Here is a 17,065-nt window from a genome sequence, read left to right as displayed (position 1 = left end):
AAATTCTTTATTTTCTGCCTAGTCCCTGGTATACATGGAAGAGGAGATCTGAGAAAGTAGAGAATTTGCCCAAATTTATGTCTGATAGAGGCAAAGTTAGGGCTAGAATTCCCGGTTTTCTGCCTTTTAGTACCTGCAGTTAAAGCAGGTTGATTTTCGTAAGCAAAGGCATAGAAATACTTAAATCACTAATTTTTAATACAATTTAAAACTTTATGTGTATTTTCTTTTGCTGTTTCAATATCTGAAATTCCTTTTTATATCAATCATTAGACAGAATTTTTTACTTAAAATAGTTGTGCTTTTCAATGAATACTGTTACGCTGAAAAAATAAATTAAAATATTTAAAAAATAGTTGTGCTTTTGATACTATAGTTTACTTCTTGAAGATAATTAGTTTACAGAGAAGGTATTAGTTCTCATAACTGAAAATAATGCATGTCAAAATTGATACTATTACTCCCCCACTCCCCACCCCTTAAAAAAGGTACTTTGGAAATACAGAAAGCTCTCATTCTGACTTTGTGATTAGTCTCAGGGAATGTACATGGTAGGAAATTTGACACTATTTTCAGTATGTATTTTGTGCTTTTGAAAAATTCAAAAGAAGAAAAATTTAAGTAAAAGCTATTCTTTTGAGTGGTGTATGTGTATGTCTATATGTGGACACACACCCTTAATAAAAACTGAGATGCTGGCTCCTGTAGTTAACATAACTGAGAAACGTAGGGATTTTTTTGAAACATGGCTTTTATCTCTTTGTAAAGAGCAATTAAACAGTGGTTGCGATCCTCTAACTTATTTGGAGACTCAGATTTCTTATCTCATGTGTGTTCCTATTAATTTATATAACATGGTGTTCTTCCAACTTTGGTTAATAGACTCTTCAAGCTAACTAGATGTATGTAGCAAGGACATTTTATTGGTATGAGTTTGTTTTATAAATTCAGAGTTATGACATTAAGCCAATTAGTAAGAAGAATAAAGCAGTTTTAATGAACACAGAAAATTGTAATTGGCAATATGGATGACTGCTGTAATCTTATCCTAATGTGCAGTTTGTGTGTTCTGTTTCCATTTTATAATATCAGATTTTGTCAGGTAGTTTCAAATTCTAGGTTGTCTTACTAATAATTGTCTTATTAACAATGTCTTGTTTTTTAATATTAATGCTTTTTTACTGAGACTCTTGAAAGGAATAGTAAAAATTGCTTAATGTAGAATCACTAAAGTATTTAAACCTGCTTGCACTTCCTATAACAGACATAAACTGTACAATAAAACTGGATGTTAAATGGACATTCAGTCTCAGATTGGCTTCTTCATTTGTTCTTGCAGTACTACTTATGTCTTGATGAAATAATATAATGAAAAGATGAACATGAACCTTTTCATGTCATTTGACTGAGCAGTCATGCGGCATTACGTACCTTTTAAGAATTTACATGGTTGAACATTTGAAGGCCTTTATTTTAAAAGATTCTCTGTAGAGTAGTATCTTTTCCAAATTTAAAAAATGAAATTAAACATAAATATGGCAGGTAAACCTTTATTTCAAGCTCTGCACAAAAGTGAGTAAATTTGGCTTCCCTAATGAATACATTTATGAGCCCATTTAGCGTAGATCACCTTTAAGCCTTCAGGGTTTTGTGTTTGTTTTTAGGACATTTTATAAAAGTAACATATTAAAAATTCATACCCCAGAAAGTTAGCATCAAAAACATTTTGTAGACGTAGACTATGGAGTTAGTCAGACCTGAGCCTGAATCTTGGTACTGGCACTTTACTTCACAAATGAGCCTTTTTCCATATCTGTGAAAATGAAACTAATTGGACTTAAACCAAGTACTCATGGATTAAATGGCTTCTATGCTGCAGAAGTACCTATTGCAGGGTACCCAATAAGTGTTAGTTCCCTTGGGATCTCTGTTCCCAGCACAGCCTCTTTAATGGTAGTAGTGATAGACAATACCTGACATACTCTGAAAGCAGTTTTAAATTCTGTGATTTTTATTTTGTACATACATTATTTTTCAAGATAGCATTTTTGATTAATCCTCACTGAAAAATAGAATACGTTAAGATTTCTTTATAAACTATACATAGTAGAAAAATTATTCTTGTGCTTTTGAAGTTAAAAGAAAAAGTATAGAGGCAGTACTATGTGACTCCACAAAACTCAAAATATCAGTATAATATATATAATATATATGCAACGAATGGCAGCCTTACCTTAATTATCAGGCCTTGGTAGGTATGACTTTATATTTATTGAGAATTAAGGAGTTAAGTTTTAATTTTTTTCAACTACTTTAAACGTTTTTAGAAGAAAATACAATATTAACTGCTTTTCTTGGGCATACCTTTATTTGTAGTCCTCAACTTCGGCTATGTATTGGAATTACCTGGGAGCTTTAAAAAATTGTGGATGTTTAGGCCCTAGAGACCGAATTAAATAGTCTGGTGTGCACTCCGGTTGTTGGGTTAAAAGCCCCCAGATAATTCTGATGTGTAGGAAGCACTGAGAACCACTGATTGAGAGATGGGATTCTGGGTTGGCATAAAGATTATTAATTGGTTATTAATCAAAGGTTTAGTGACCACTTTGGAATGTGAGGTAAAAATGAAAGATTTAGAGTTGGGTGGAACTGATGTTTGCGTAGCATTTTACAACTTTATAGAGTCTCATTTTGTGTGAGTCTCATTTGATTTATATTTTCTGCTGCTTTTGGTTGGTAGCCAGTATTAAAGGTGTATCGTGCTGTTTCTGTTGCAGACTGGTAGATAGTATATTTATCAAACTGGAAATTGAAATCCTACATATATTATTTTCCTTACATACTTTCTCTGCTCATGTTCTTTCCTCCATTTAAAATGTACTCCCTCCCCATCTTACGTGGCTAAATCCATTCTACATGTCTTTCAAGGCTTACCTCTTTGTTAAGGTAGCTTAAAAGATGTTGCACCAGTTTCCATGGAGAATTGTTACTGGCATCTATTTAGCTGTATGACCTGAGTTAGACAGTGATACCAGTGGATCTGTCTTCACTTGGGAATATTTAATAGTCACGTTTAGGTTTTTTTCTTAGAAAATGAATCCTTGAACTATTGCTGTTACTGCGTAGTTCTTATTAGGAGCTCTGCTATGAGGAAAAATACATTCAAAGATTTCTTCAAGGATATGTGGTTCATTCATTCTTTCATAATAGTGGTTCTGAACTTTGAAACAGTATTTGAAAATTTGCTGCAAACTATGGACTCTGCTGCCTGAAAATACATTTATACACATGCATATATTTAAGTTGAGGAACTTCTGATCCCTCAGTATCCCATGTATGCTAGTTAAGGTTTCTTGGTCAAAAGTACAGTTAAATCTGGGTGCCTTGGTGGCTCAGTGACATACTCTGATCTCAGGGCATGATCTCAGGGCCCTGGGATTGAGTCTTGAGTGGGGCTCCCTGCTCATTGGGGAGTCTGCTTTTCCGTCTACCTCTTCCGCCACTCATGCTCTCTCTCTCTCTCTCACAAATAAATAAAATCTTTAAAAAAAAAAAAAAGTACAGTTAAATCCTTAGAGCAAATCTTCATCAAGAGGGCATGTACACTCAGACAACATTGTTTTGGTCCACCTGATTAAATTGCTTTTATTGAATTTTGCGTTGTTACGCTTCACCCAGTATTGAGGAGCATTTCGAGAAACAGCTCTGTGAAATTCACTTATGTTTTCATTGTAGTAGTATTGGAGACTTTGTCCCTATTTCAGTGTTTTTCATAGCGTAAGATGGCAGTCCATTAGTGATGGGTAAGAAATCAGTTTCATGATCTTAACCACCAATTATTTCGTGGTTTTGTATTGTTTGTTTTGCTTTTTTGTGTGATGTTTAATACTAATAAATCATGTTTGATTTTAATGTTACTCTTTCCTTTATAATAAGTATAAGTGGGTATTGTTTCATGAAACTCAGTTTTTTATATGTGGGCACTAGATTGCTGTGCAAAATGTATTTCTTCAATAACTATATTTTGGGGTCAGAAGTGTTTGAAAACTATTGTACTCTTTTGTATTTTCTCTTAACCTGGACTCAGGAGAAATTCTTTTCTTTATTTACATCTGTAAAATGGGAATGATAGTTGTTACTTCATAAGGTCATGAAGAATGAATTTATATAAAGTGCTTAGAACAGTGCTTTCCTAGCACATAGTAGGTGCTCAGTAAACACTAGTTATTATTACCAGGAAATGCCATCTTTAGAACTAATGCTTTGTTTTTATCTTACACACATATCAAAAGACTTGTTATTAATGGTGTCCTTTAGTTTGGCTGTTAAAAAAAATGAGAAGCTCAGAGATAAATTTGGGACAAAAGATTAATAACTAATTCTTTGTCTTCCCTTGGCCCTAATTTTGTCCCTTTTAAAATTTTTGTTGTATCTTTCATCAGAATCACCAAAATATGTCCTTTTAATTTAATCCCATTATAATTTCGGAGATATTTTTATATTCATGAAAGGTAGAGGCTTTTGTGAAATCCACTGCCTGTATTAAGCCTCTAGATAAGTGAGACTTCAGATATCCATTGTGGTTAGTTTCTGTCTCTCTTTAGCTTGTTATTGTTCAATATAGAGAAGAGAATCTTGATAACTATATTAGCTATCTGCCTTATTGAACAAATGTGTAAGCGAGTCCAGGTAAACTTGTCCTATGTGGAAACTCAAGGTGCAGTAGATCCTCATAGTGAAGCTCCACTAAATATTTTTTATGCATTGAAATAAAAAGTGGTTCATTAAAATTTTTCAGAATAATACAGCTCAAAATCAATTTTCATAATGTAGCATCAGAATAACACAGATTGTTACTCATCTCTGTTAAATATTATTTACTTCTTGTTACTTTGGTATATGCTTATGTGTCTTGTCCTAAAATATTTCTGAAGAAAATGGTAAACTTCACCTTTCTGATTAATTTGAGGTAAATCCATTTGTGTGGTAAAAATCCCTGGACAAAGAGGTGTTATTATTGTGGAAATGTAAGAAATTGCAATTTTCTTGATTCCTTCTACTGGTGCACATTTTTTAAGGCTGATTTTCCATGTGTATATTTTTATAAGCTTATTATTTACCACTTTGAATCTTCAGTGATTAATCCATTTAAAGCTGAAAAATTAGACTTCCTTAAAATAAACTTTAAGGAATGAGTACTCTCATGTGTCCCAGAATATTTGAAAGCAGAGGTCTTTAGAAAACCATGGTATATAGAAATCTTTCATTTGGACACAGACATTAGACTGTTAGATCTGGATTTAAGTTTTGCTACTTTAATAATTTGGAGAAATTGCAAACCCAGATATATTTGTGAGAATTTGTTCTTGAGGGGAATACATTTTAAAAGGTGGAGAGGGGGAGAATGCAGCAATCAGGGAGAGAATGGAAAAGGAAAGAGTAGAGGTAAAGATTTTTATAATGAAGTCTAAGTAGCGATTAAAGATGAGGGAAATTGTGGCCTCAGGATATACACCTATATCTGTCAGGATGTTGGAATCAGAGATGTGTGTAGATATCCAAGAGTTGATGGCATCGGTTTTGATATGAAGTTACAGTGGTCATAGCTATTAATCTTCTAAGTTTTAGGGGAAAAATTAGAGCTATATTTGTTTTATGTCTGAGGTATTTGGATTTTTCTCATGTGTGACTGTTAGGATAGTTTCCACCTATATCAAAGGGTATGAGTTAAAAATCACTTTTTCTCGTTGAGTTCATGAGGAAATCTGGAAAGTCAGTGACACGGGCATAAAATCAGAAAAACATGAACTTTAAAAAATTCTATTAGAATTCTATAGAACAGAAGTTGAAAGTGTATAAGGTGGTAAGTAGGAGTGGACTGTGTAGTTGAAGACATTTCAAATGCTATTATATATTTCTTACAGGGCTCTCTTCATTTTGTGAGCATAAAATTATTTATGAGGCTTTTTGAGGTTCACTTGAGGCAAACTTCCACCAGTCCTTGATTTTCAGAAGTCTAAAATGTCTCAAAAGCCAGTTATCTTGCAAGGAGGGAGCGTAGCTCAAGGGAAGGCTTTGGAATCAGAAAGACTTAAGATTTGAAAGTTAGTTTTGCCATTTAATTATTACTGATGTCAGTGACATCACTGTGAGCCCTAGCTTTAACATCTCTGACAAGTGTACAGTTATTTGTTAAGTGAAGGCTTATTGTGAGGTTTAGGTATAATGTGTAGACATTCTACAAATAGTCACTGTTACTAGTTGTTTTAGGAACCTATCTGTGGTGACTATGGAAGGATCCATGGTACTTTGGTTTAAAGTTTTTAAAGGCAGAACTGTTCAGAACTAAAACAGAAATGAAGAGAAATTCATCTAATTTGCATCCATTTTTCATTGCTTCTTCCTTCAAGTGACTTCTGTATCTTGTTAAGCATATATACTTTAATAAAATCCTTAACTACTGACTTTTAACAGTATTTTTAAAAATTTAACTTACTAGCCATTCCTAATGAAATTTGCAGCATTATTTTGTGATAGAGTATTTTTCCATCTACTCATATACTTAAACTTTAATTGATTATAAATACAATTGGAGTGGGGCAGGCATTTAAATATTTAAAATTTTCTATTTAAAGGCAAGTTATCAGAAATGGAATATTGGATCCCTTTTATGTTTTCTAATGCTTGGAATAAATCACTAAGAAAATACAGTGTATCAAAATGAGCATTATTTCTTTTCAGGTCTTTTGGGGAATTTTAGGAGGGAGTTTCTGTACTAGAACTACAGTATGTTTTATAATTATAGCAGCTAAAACATTTTATTTCCATTTGCTATGCATTTGCTACCTGATACAATTTCACAAAGATAAATTTAGTTGGAGACTATTAAAAAATAGTAAATTTAAAAGAAAACCTATAAAAATACTTCAACATTATCATCTTTGGGTACATTGGTTCCAGCTTATTAATAAAGCTTAGTTTTTATGACAGTACAAGGTAATGAGATCTAACTTTAGTGAAGTATTTTTTTTTTAAGTGTGTGTTGTGATCTGGTTTTATTTTAAAGTACATTGCAAACGGTGTTAAATTTCATTTCTCACCTAATATTTATGTTATTTTTCAAACATCTAATTAGGTGAAACTGAATTGATTTAATTTCTGTGTTACAGGAGATTACCTGGGGCAATTGATGTTATTGGTCAGACTATAACAATTAGCCGAGTTGAAGGAAGGCGACGGGCAAATGAGAACAGCAACATACAGGTTTTGTATTTTAAAAATTATTAATTTTTAAACTGAAGGATTAGATCCATATTCTAATTTAATTTATTCCGTATACAATTCTAGTGCTATGCTATGTGTTCAGTATTTTAGGTACTGCCAAGAGATTTAAAATGCAGAGCTAATTACCCTTTTATTATAAAGGCTGTTCCAATTAGAATTTATTGCCTTTGGATCTTTTTTGGTAAGATTTCTTTTCCTTTGCTGTAAACACAATATGTAGGTTAATTGGACTAAAAAAAAGGGAAAATATGGGAAAAGTGTAAAGAAGACAGTAAAACCACCCATAATTCTAGCATATAAAGATAACCACTTTTAACACACTGGTACTTCTCTTCCTTGTCACCAAACAAGATTAGGATATACTTTGATTATATTTTGTGTATCTTTTTTAAAAATTATCATTTGCATTGTCCATATTCTTAAAAATATTGAAAACTCCTTCATGATAGTTTCATTATATGGATATACCGTAGCTTAACATGTAATTTTGGGGGGGAAGTAGATTTCCTTTGTTTTCAAGGGAAGGAATGAAGGCGATACTAGTAACTTGGATTCAACTTAGAATTTTAGTGACTGAGACTTTCAGCTGTCAGTTTGATCATTACTGTTTTTTATTATTACCTTTTCCTGAGTACCTTAAAAAAATTTCAAAGTGTCTTGATTCTCATTACTTTTAGTAAATTCATCTTCTTTTCTTATTAGCATGTTTAAGAGTAAACATTTCTAAACTGGAAGATAGTTCTCTTTTCTTTCCCCCACCATTAAAATGCCGTGATTTCTTAAAATAATTCTCTTCCCTACTTTGAAAAATAGCTTATCAGCATAAGCATTACAGAAATTACTATGTTTAAATGCAGGAAAAGTTGGGGCACCTGGATGGCTCAGTGGGTTAAAGCCTCTGCCTTTGGCTCAGGTCATGATCTCAGGGTCCTGGGATCAAGCCCCAGATCAGGCTCTGCTCCATGGAGAGCCTGCTTCCTCCTCTCTCTCTGCCTGCCTCTCTGCCTACTTGTGATCTCTCTCTCTGTCAGATAAATAAATAAAATATATATTGTTTTTTTTTTACTTTTTTTTTTTAAGATTTTTTTTTTATTTATTTATTTGACAGAGAGAGACCACAAGTAGACAGAGAGGCAGGCAGAGAGAGGGAGAGGGAAGCAGGCTCGCCACCGAGCAGAGAGCCCGATGCGGGACTCGATCCCAGGACCCTGAGATCATGACCTGAGCCGAAGGCAGCAGCTTAACCCACTGAGCCACCCAGGCACCCCAAATAAATAAAATATTTTAAGAAAATAAGTAAAATAAATGCAGGAAAAGTTAATGAAAAAAGGGATTGTATGTTTAAATGATAACCTTTAGCCCGCAAAGATTTTAGAAGTATAAATTAAATGCACAACATTATGTTGCCTATTTCTGCTGTTTCCCAAATGTGTTTGCACATCAGAATCCCTCAGGGAGCCTTAAAAATCCAGATTTCTATGTATCACTCCTGTAGATTTGCTGCCTGCCCCTTACCTGTTTATACAGATCAGTATTTTGTAAACACATGTACTTTTCAAGTATAAACTCTTGTTCTTAAAGTTACAAGATTCACATGAAAAAGTTATTTATATATCTGGCTGCCTGTTTACTTGCACCCTGTCAATGCATGCAACCTGATGAAAAGAAGCCCTAGTACAGTGGATATTTATTTCTGCATCCATGTTTATTTCCTAATGCTGGTATTTGTGACTAATGATTACAGTGCCTTAATTTGAGTACCGTAGCTTGGTTGGGTAACAAAGGTAATACTCATTATATTATATTTATAAAGTGGTTAATTTAGAAGTACTCTTGTTTAGAATGTTTTTAGTTCTTTTGGGTAATGATTCAGTCATTTTTTTTTCTAGGCTTTGTATATGGACATTTTAAAAAGATGTGATACATCTGTATATACACACACATGGAAAAAATTACTTCTGCCTCCCCAAAATATGTGTATATGAATAAAACTTTTTACTTTATTTCTTAAATTAAATAAAATGAATTTACTGAGTTTTTAATCTTAGATAAGAACACTTATTCACTTTTTGAATTAACTATGTTTAATTTTAGGTCCTTTCTGAAAGATCTGCTACTGAAGTAGACAACAATTTTAGCAAACCACCTCCATTTTTCCCCCCAGGAGCTCCTCCCACCCACCTTCCACCTCCTCCATTTCTTCCACCTCCTCCAACTGTCAGCACTGCTCCACCTCTGATTCCACCACCAGGTAAATAGTAAATAAGTCATCTGATTTTGGGGAAAAAAAATATCATGAGTGTTTCTTTTATTTTTAATTCTAACAATTAAAATATATGAAAAACCTTTATTGATTATACTGCATTAAATTTGATAGGAAATTCACTATGTTAAATCTTCAGTAGATTCACAGTGAAACAGATCTATATGTGCTATTTCAGCATAGCAAAGAGAATATACTAAAATAGAGAAGAATGGATAGATACTGAAATTGTGATCTAAGAGTATGATTGTGATCACTAAAGTTGCTAATTTTATGTATAAATCCATATTGAATTATAAACCATGTTAACTTGTTTTGAAAAAAGTTTTAGTTAGAATTGGAGTAGGTTTAAAAAAATATATCTTGTGAAGTGAAAATCTCAGTCTGGTCATCTTTGTATACTGATTTCCTTTTAGGAGACTGCTTCTGGGTGCCAGGTACCTGGTACTTACTGTTTTTAAACAAGATAGAAAATTAAATTTCCATCGTATTTTGAGCTACTTTTGATTATTTATTATTTTATTGGTGGCACTAGAAAAATTCACAAGTAAACCCTAAATTTTATATTTTCAACCTTATATCCAGTGGCCTTTGTTACTTTATTCCCAATAAGCTTCCAGTATTTATTCTCCTTAACCAGTTTTTAATGAAACTAACAAGACTGATTGAGATAGTAACTACTTTCCTCCTGTAGATAATGCCAATAGTAAATGATAAAAACTATCCTGCTTCTAATTATAACTACACATGTGAGAAATGCTAAAATTTGCTTTCTTTTAGTAAAATCAGTTCATACTGCAGAGCCATGTCCACATAGTCATTTTGAGAGAGCCATGCTTGTTTTAAGGGGCCAGTTATGATCAGAGTACCTAGGCAAATAAGAGGTCTGAGTAATCTCCCTCTAGTCTTCATCCTTGGTCTCTAACTGTCAACTGTTGCATTGGCCCCACAGCCACAGCACCTTTGATTCTCTTCCATTGTCAATTTTATCTTCAAAATGGATAAGAATTATTATGAAAGACGGCTGGTTTTAGAGACTGTGTTGTCTCAGAAACAGAAGAAAGAGAAGACTGAATAAGTTGGAGATGCTTACTCCAGACAACTTTATTTCTAAAATTTAACGAGTTTATTATTCTGGAGCATAAACCATTTCAGAAGTTGTAATTGGACCCATGATTCTTGGGTCTTCCATACGATGAGAACTAACCAAAGGAAAAGGATATGGAATACAAACTTAGTGATTCATAAACTAGTCCTTTGTCTACTGAACATGATAAAATGTAGAAATAGTTAATTCTGAACATATTTGATCTAATGACACTAAAAGATAATCAGTGGATTCGATAATAGTGTTATGCTGGATTGCTTGGTAATCTTATTTTAACTTTAGTAGGTATTAAAGGTGATTTAAAATAATTTTTTTTATTACTAGCTAACGTAGTATATCTCCAGATTGCTAGCAGTTTGTATAGGCAGCACTGTTATGAGAGAGTAAGTGATATGAGTGAGAGAGCGTATGAAAAATGATGAAAAAATAAAGACATTTTTGGTATAAAAATATTTAGACGCTCTATAGGATATTGCTTATAGGTGCTGGCATTATCTGGAAGCACGCTTTTTTCCAAAATGACAAGACTACTCCATTTCTTTGCCATGTAACTTCTGTTTATAAGGATAATATCTTTTAATAATGTTCAGATTATATATGGCATTATACTGTAGAGTAACACTCCTTATTTTTTTTTTTAAGTTATTTATTTACAGGCTTACCTCGGAGATCTTACAGTCCTACACCACCACAATAAAAAGAATCAAAATGAAATTTTGGTTTCTTGGTGCATATAAAAGTTATGTTCATACTCTTCTGTAGTTTGTTGAGTGTGCAGTAGCATTTTGCCTAAAAAATAATACCTTAATTAAAAAGAACTTCGTTGCTGAAAAATGCTAACCACCATTTGAGCTTTAAGTGAGTCATAATCTTTTTGCTGATGTTAGGGCCTTAACCTTGATGTTGGTGACTGCTGACTGATCAGGGTGGTGGTTATTGAGGGTTGGGGTGGCAATTTCTTATAAGACAACAGTGAAGTTTGCCGCATCCATTGACTCTTCCTTTAATGAACAGTTGGTTTCTCTGTAGCAGTGACGCTGTTTGATAGCATTTTACTCACAGTAGACCCTCCTTCCGAATTGAAGTCAGTCCTCCCAAACTCTGCTGCTGTTTTATCAACTAAGTTTAGGGAATATTCTGAATCCTTCTTTAGCCATTTCAACAATCTTCACCGCATCTTTACCAGGAGTAGGTTCCATGTCAAGAAACCACTTTTTTTTTGCTCACCCATGAGAAGTAACCCCTCATCTGTTGTAGTTTTATCATGAGCCTGCAACAGTGCAGTCCGTCTCCAGGTTCCACTTCTCATTCTAGTTCTCTCGTTATTTCCACCACACCTGCACTTCCTCCGCTGAAGTCTGGAACTCCTAAGTCCTCATGAGGTTTGGAATCCATTTCTTCTAAACTCCTGTTCATGTGGCTATTTGGATCTTTCTCCATGAATCATGAATGTTCTTAATGGCATCTCGAATGATGAAGATGATGCATCCTTTCCAGAAGGTTTTCAACTTACTTTGCCCAGATCTGTCAGAGGAATCACTCTGTCTGTGGCAGCTGTAGTCCTATGAAATGTTTTTCTTCAGTAATAAGACTTGAAAGTCTAAATGAGGCCTTGATCCATGGCTGCAGAATGGATATTTTGTTATGAGGCACGAAAACATTAATCTTATTATTGTATGTCTCAACAGAGAGAGAGAGCTCTTAGGTGACTGGGTGCATTGTCGATGGGCAGTAATATTTGGAAAGAATCCTTTTTTCTGAGCAGTGGTCTCAATGGTGGGCTTGAAATGTTCCGTAAACCATGTTCTCAGCAGATGTGCTGTCGTCAGGCTTTGTTGTTCCGTTTCTACAGCACAGGCAGAGTGGAGTTAGGTTAATTCTTAAGGGCCGTAGGACTTTCAGAATGGTGAGCATTTGCTTCAGCTTAAAGTCACCAGCTGCATTAGCCCCTCACCAGAGAGTCAGCCTCTCCTTTGAAACTTTGAAGCCAGGCCTTGACTTCTTTCCAGCTGTGGAAGTCCGCAATGGCATCTCCTTCCAACAGAAGGCTGATTTGTCTGCATGAAAATCTGCTGTTCAGTGTGACCACCTTTATGAATTCCCTTAGCTGGGTCTTCTGGGGAACTTGAGGCAGCTTCTCCATCAGCACGTGCTGCTTCACCCTGCACTTTGTATTCTGGAGATGGCTTCTGTCCTCAGACCTCATGCACCAGCCTCTGATGGCTTCACACTATTTTTCTACAGCTAACTCACCTCTGACAGCCTTCATAGAATTGAAGAGGGTTATAAGGGCCTTGCTCTGGATTAGCCGTTGGCTTAAGGAAATACTGTGGCTGGTTTGGTCTCCTCTCCAGACCACTCAAGACTTTCTCCGTATCTACAGTAAGGCTATTTTGCTTTCTTAACAGTTGTGTGTTCACTGGAGTAGCACTTTTAATATCCTTCAAGAACTTTTCCTTTGTATCACAATTTGACTGTATGTTGCAAGAGGCCTAGCTTTTAGCCAGTCTGCTTTTGACATGCCTTTCTCCCTAAACTTAGTCATTTCTAGCTTTTGATTTAAAGAGATGTGTGACTCTTCCTTTCACTTGAACACTTAGAGGCCAGGGTAGGGTTATTAACTGGCCTTATTTTGTTATTGTGTCTCTGGAGAAGGAAGGAGATGAGACAATGGCTGATTAATCAAGCTGTCAGAACACAAACAACGTATGTTGATTGCCATCTTATATATGATTATAGTTTGTGGTGTCCCAAAACAGTTAAGTAGTACCGTCAAAAGATGACTGATCACAAAGCACCATAACAAATAAAATAGTGTAAAAGTTTGAAATACTGTGACAGTTACCTTAAATGTGACCGAAAGACATGAAATTACAAACCCTTCTGGGAAATGACTCCAGTGGACTTGATGAAATAGCGTTACCACAAACCTTCAGTTTGTTAAAAACACAGTAACTACGGAACGCAGTAAAGAGGGTACAATAAAATGAGGTATGCCGGTAATGTTAATTTTCAACTACATGCTTTTCATATTTTAAATACCTATCCACATTTCCTTTGATGCTTATTCTTAGAGTTTCCATGCTGTTCTATCAGCATTTAAGGATTGAAATGAATTTTCATGCTGGTTTAAAAGGATTGAAATGAATTTTGATGCTGGTTTAAAAGCAGTCTCTAACTGTGGTATATTTGCTGGTGGCAGGGAGATACCAGTTCATACAATAACCAAGTATCTGGAGATTGAGATTATCTGAATTACTCCTTACTTTTACTAGATTTTGAGCTGTTGGGAGAGAAGGTGGTTTGCATTTCCATCAATGTTTCCCAACAATGCTAATCACAAAGATCTTTTGTATACTTGATGTTCCCTAAATAGGATAGCTGATTGAGGTGACATATATCTGTATCCATAACACCAGAGAGACTTTCAGATTGACAGTTGTTATAGTCACACAGACACATATCAGAATGGTTCTTAGCTTTTCTATAACAGTATGGCTGCAAAGATCCTTACCCATGGACTATAGGCCTTGAGATTAAAGCCATATTTTCAGTGACCATTTACCACAGAACCACGTGATTACAGTATATTCTATAGAGGTCAGTGTGATTTAGATCACTGTAAGAATCATAAGCCGCTAATGAAAGAAAGCTGTGGTTGAGTCTTTTTATAAGTTTGCCTTAAAAAGTACTCCATTTTTCTTAGAGAAACCTTGGGTTTTCTTTTTGCTTTCTTGAGAAATACTAAATGGAAAAAGGAAAAAAATCCTTTGAGAATTTAAACATTAAAATATGTTTCAAATTCATATGCTTTCAAGGCTATAGGCCTGTATATGATGAGACAAATACAGAAATGATCTATTACACCCCTGTTTGGGGCTTCATGCTTTCAGTGTAATAGTAGAGTAATAGTAGAAATTTAATTGACCCTTGGGCCACCAATCCTGGTCAGAAATCTACATTACTGATAGCCCATTGTTGACTGGAAGCTTTACTAATAACAAACAGTCAGTTAACACATATTTTTAATGTTATGTGTATTATAGCCTGTATTCTTATAATAAAGGTAGGCAGAGTAAAGAAAATGTTAATATCATAAAGAAGAAAAAATGCATTTATAGTTCTCTACTATAAAAAAAAATCAACATATGGGGTGCCTGGGTGGCTCAGATGGTTAAACATCTGCCTTCAGCTCAGGTCATGGTCTCCAGGTCTTGGGATGGAGCCCATGTCAGGCTCCTGGCTCAGCGGGGAGTCTGCCTCTCCCTTTCCCTCTGGCTCTCCCCCTGCATGCTCTCTCTGCTTCTTTCTTTCTCTCTCTCTCAAATGAATAAATAAAATCTTTAAAAAAAATCCATGTATAAGTGGATCTGTGCAGTTCAAAGCCTATTGTTCAAGGGTCACTTGTAATAGCTAATAGTAGCTAATATTATTGAATGCTTATTTATTATTGAAGGTACTGTTCTGAGCACATTTCATGTATTAATGCAATATGATCCTTAACAACAACTGAAATAGATATATTCTGATATTTACAGAAGAGAAACCAGGACTCAAACGAGTTTAAGCAGTAGCTAAAAAATAGCAGAACTAGCAGGCGGTTTTGTCCAAAAGCCTGTTTTGTTAACTGTTTTGAATTGAATCATGGCATTGTGTATATTCACCCCAATAACGTGTCTTTTAAAAGTTGTTTGTTTTTTTCCTTTTAACTTTTCCCCTCATGTTGAAGTGCATGCATCTGTATTTCTGGGTAGAGAAATTTATGGAGCTTGTAAAGAGCAGGAACCAGATTTTTTTTTTTTTAATCCAGTTAGCTGAGATTTTTCTGTTTGCCTGATTTGTGTTAAGTCTGTTTACTGAATAAACCAGTTATGACATATTTGTTTATTGGAAGAAGAATTGTAAAATTAGAAAGATTCATGTTATAGTGCAGTTGATTTTATGGTACATTTTTATGTGGTAAAATATACATAATTCTTAATTATTCTAACCATCAGTAAGTCTCCAGTTCATTGGCATTAAATACATTGACAAAGTTGTATAACCATCACTATGATGTATACCTGAAACTTTTTCATTATCCATAATGAAATTGTACTTATTAAACAGTAACCTTTACCCCATCCCCCAGCTCCCGTGGCCTCTGTTCTTTCTTTCTCTGTGAATTTGCCTATTGTAGGTACTTCGTGTAAGTGAAATCATTACAGTATTTGTCCTGTTTCTGGCTTATCTTAATTGTTTGTTAAAGTAATTTAATGTTTGTAAACTATTTTTTAAACTATGTACAAACTAAATATAAACCTTTAGATTTTCAAATGTTAATTTCCTTTATAGTGTCATCCTATTTTATCTTCATTTTTTATAATTGAGTTTATTGAAAGAGAGAAGATTAGATTTATTTTAGTTCATTTCCTGTTATACTAATAAAAATCAAGGCTCATGTGGCTATCGTTCCGTAAGTCTTCAGAACAGTTAGAATCTAGCTCAGGATTCCATTAAGTTGAGGAGGGCTCTTTGCCTTACTGAGATACTATAGTCCAATTAGTGCAGACCACAGAGAACAATGATCCCTGCTTTTAAAGGCGGATATAGGGTTTAACTGTTTATCTAGAGCTTAAAATGGGTGGGATTCTGCATTTTGGAAGGAATTCCTAAATTCATTCCTAAAAACTATTACCAAGTACATTAGTGTCTCACTAGTCATGTAGTACTTTGAATTATATGCACTTAAAAATTGTGTTCATTCCTTAAATATCTTGATGACTTGGGGTTATAGCATTGACACACATGGGGTTAGGGAGAAAGGCAGCTCACATCTGTAGTCTTTTTGCATTTCCTCTAAAGCCTACGTTGTGGATTAGTTTTCTGTTAGCAGTCTAGTTCCAACACAGTGACTCTTAAGCTTTTTGGTCAGAGACCACTTTATACACTAAAAAAAAATTACTACTGTCTCCCAAAGAGCTTTTATTTATGCATAGTACATATATTTTTTGTATTAGAAAGAGAACTGTGAAGTTAAAATGTTATGTAAAAAATACTCATAATAAACCCATTACATATTAGCATTAACATTTAGTGTAAAGAGTGGTCTTGTTTTACACTTTTGCAAACTTTTTTTTTATATATATAACTGTGTGGCTTAAGAGAAAAAAAAAATGGATTCTCCCATTTTGTTCCTGCATTAAATCTTCTGTGATTTTACATGTCATGTAGCCTCTAGAATACTTTATTGGACACTTGGAAGAGAATGAGCATGAAAATAGCAAATAACATCTTAGTATTTTTATGAAAGTAGTTTTAACCTTGCATATTCCTTAAAAGGATCTTAGAGACTGCCTGGAATCTCCAGGTAGCACTTTAAGAACTGCTGCTTTGGCAGAAACTTGGCCTATTCTGGATGAATATTATCC

At 34.3% G+C, this 17,065-nt stretch overlaps 1 protein-coding gene across 26 annotated transcripts in view; it reads left to right on the top strand.

Moving 5' to 3' along the window:
• FIP1L1 (factor interacting with PAPOLA and CPSF1) overlaps positions 1-17,065 on the top strand; it is a 76,561-nt gene that overhangs the window by 34,783 nt on the left and 24,713 nt on the right. For all 26 annotated transcript variants that reach the window (XM_045998350.1, XM_045998347.1, XM_045998339.1 and 23 more), the window contains 2 exons: positions 7,170-7,263; positions 9,379-9,535. In XM_045998350.1, the coding sequence (XP_045854306.1) occupies positions 7,170-7,263; positions 9,379-9,535 (251 nt within the window). The remainder of the gene's footprint in view (positions 1-7,169; positions 7,264-9,378; positions 9,536-17,065) is intronic.

Source organism: Meles meles, chromosome 2 (genome assembly GCF_922984935.1).
Source record: "Meles meles chromosome 2, mMelMel3.1 paternal haplotype, whole genome shotgun sequence".
Taxonomy (NCBI): domain Eukaryota; kingdom Metazoa; phylum Chordata; class Mammalia; order Carnivora; family Mustelidae; genus Meles; species Meles meles.
This window is presented reverse-complemented; position numbering and strand designations above follow the sequence as displayed.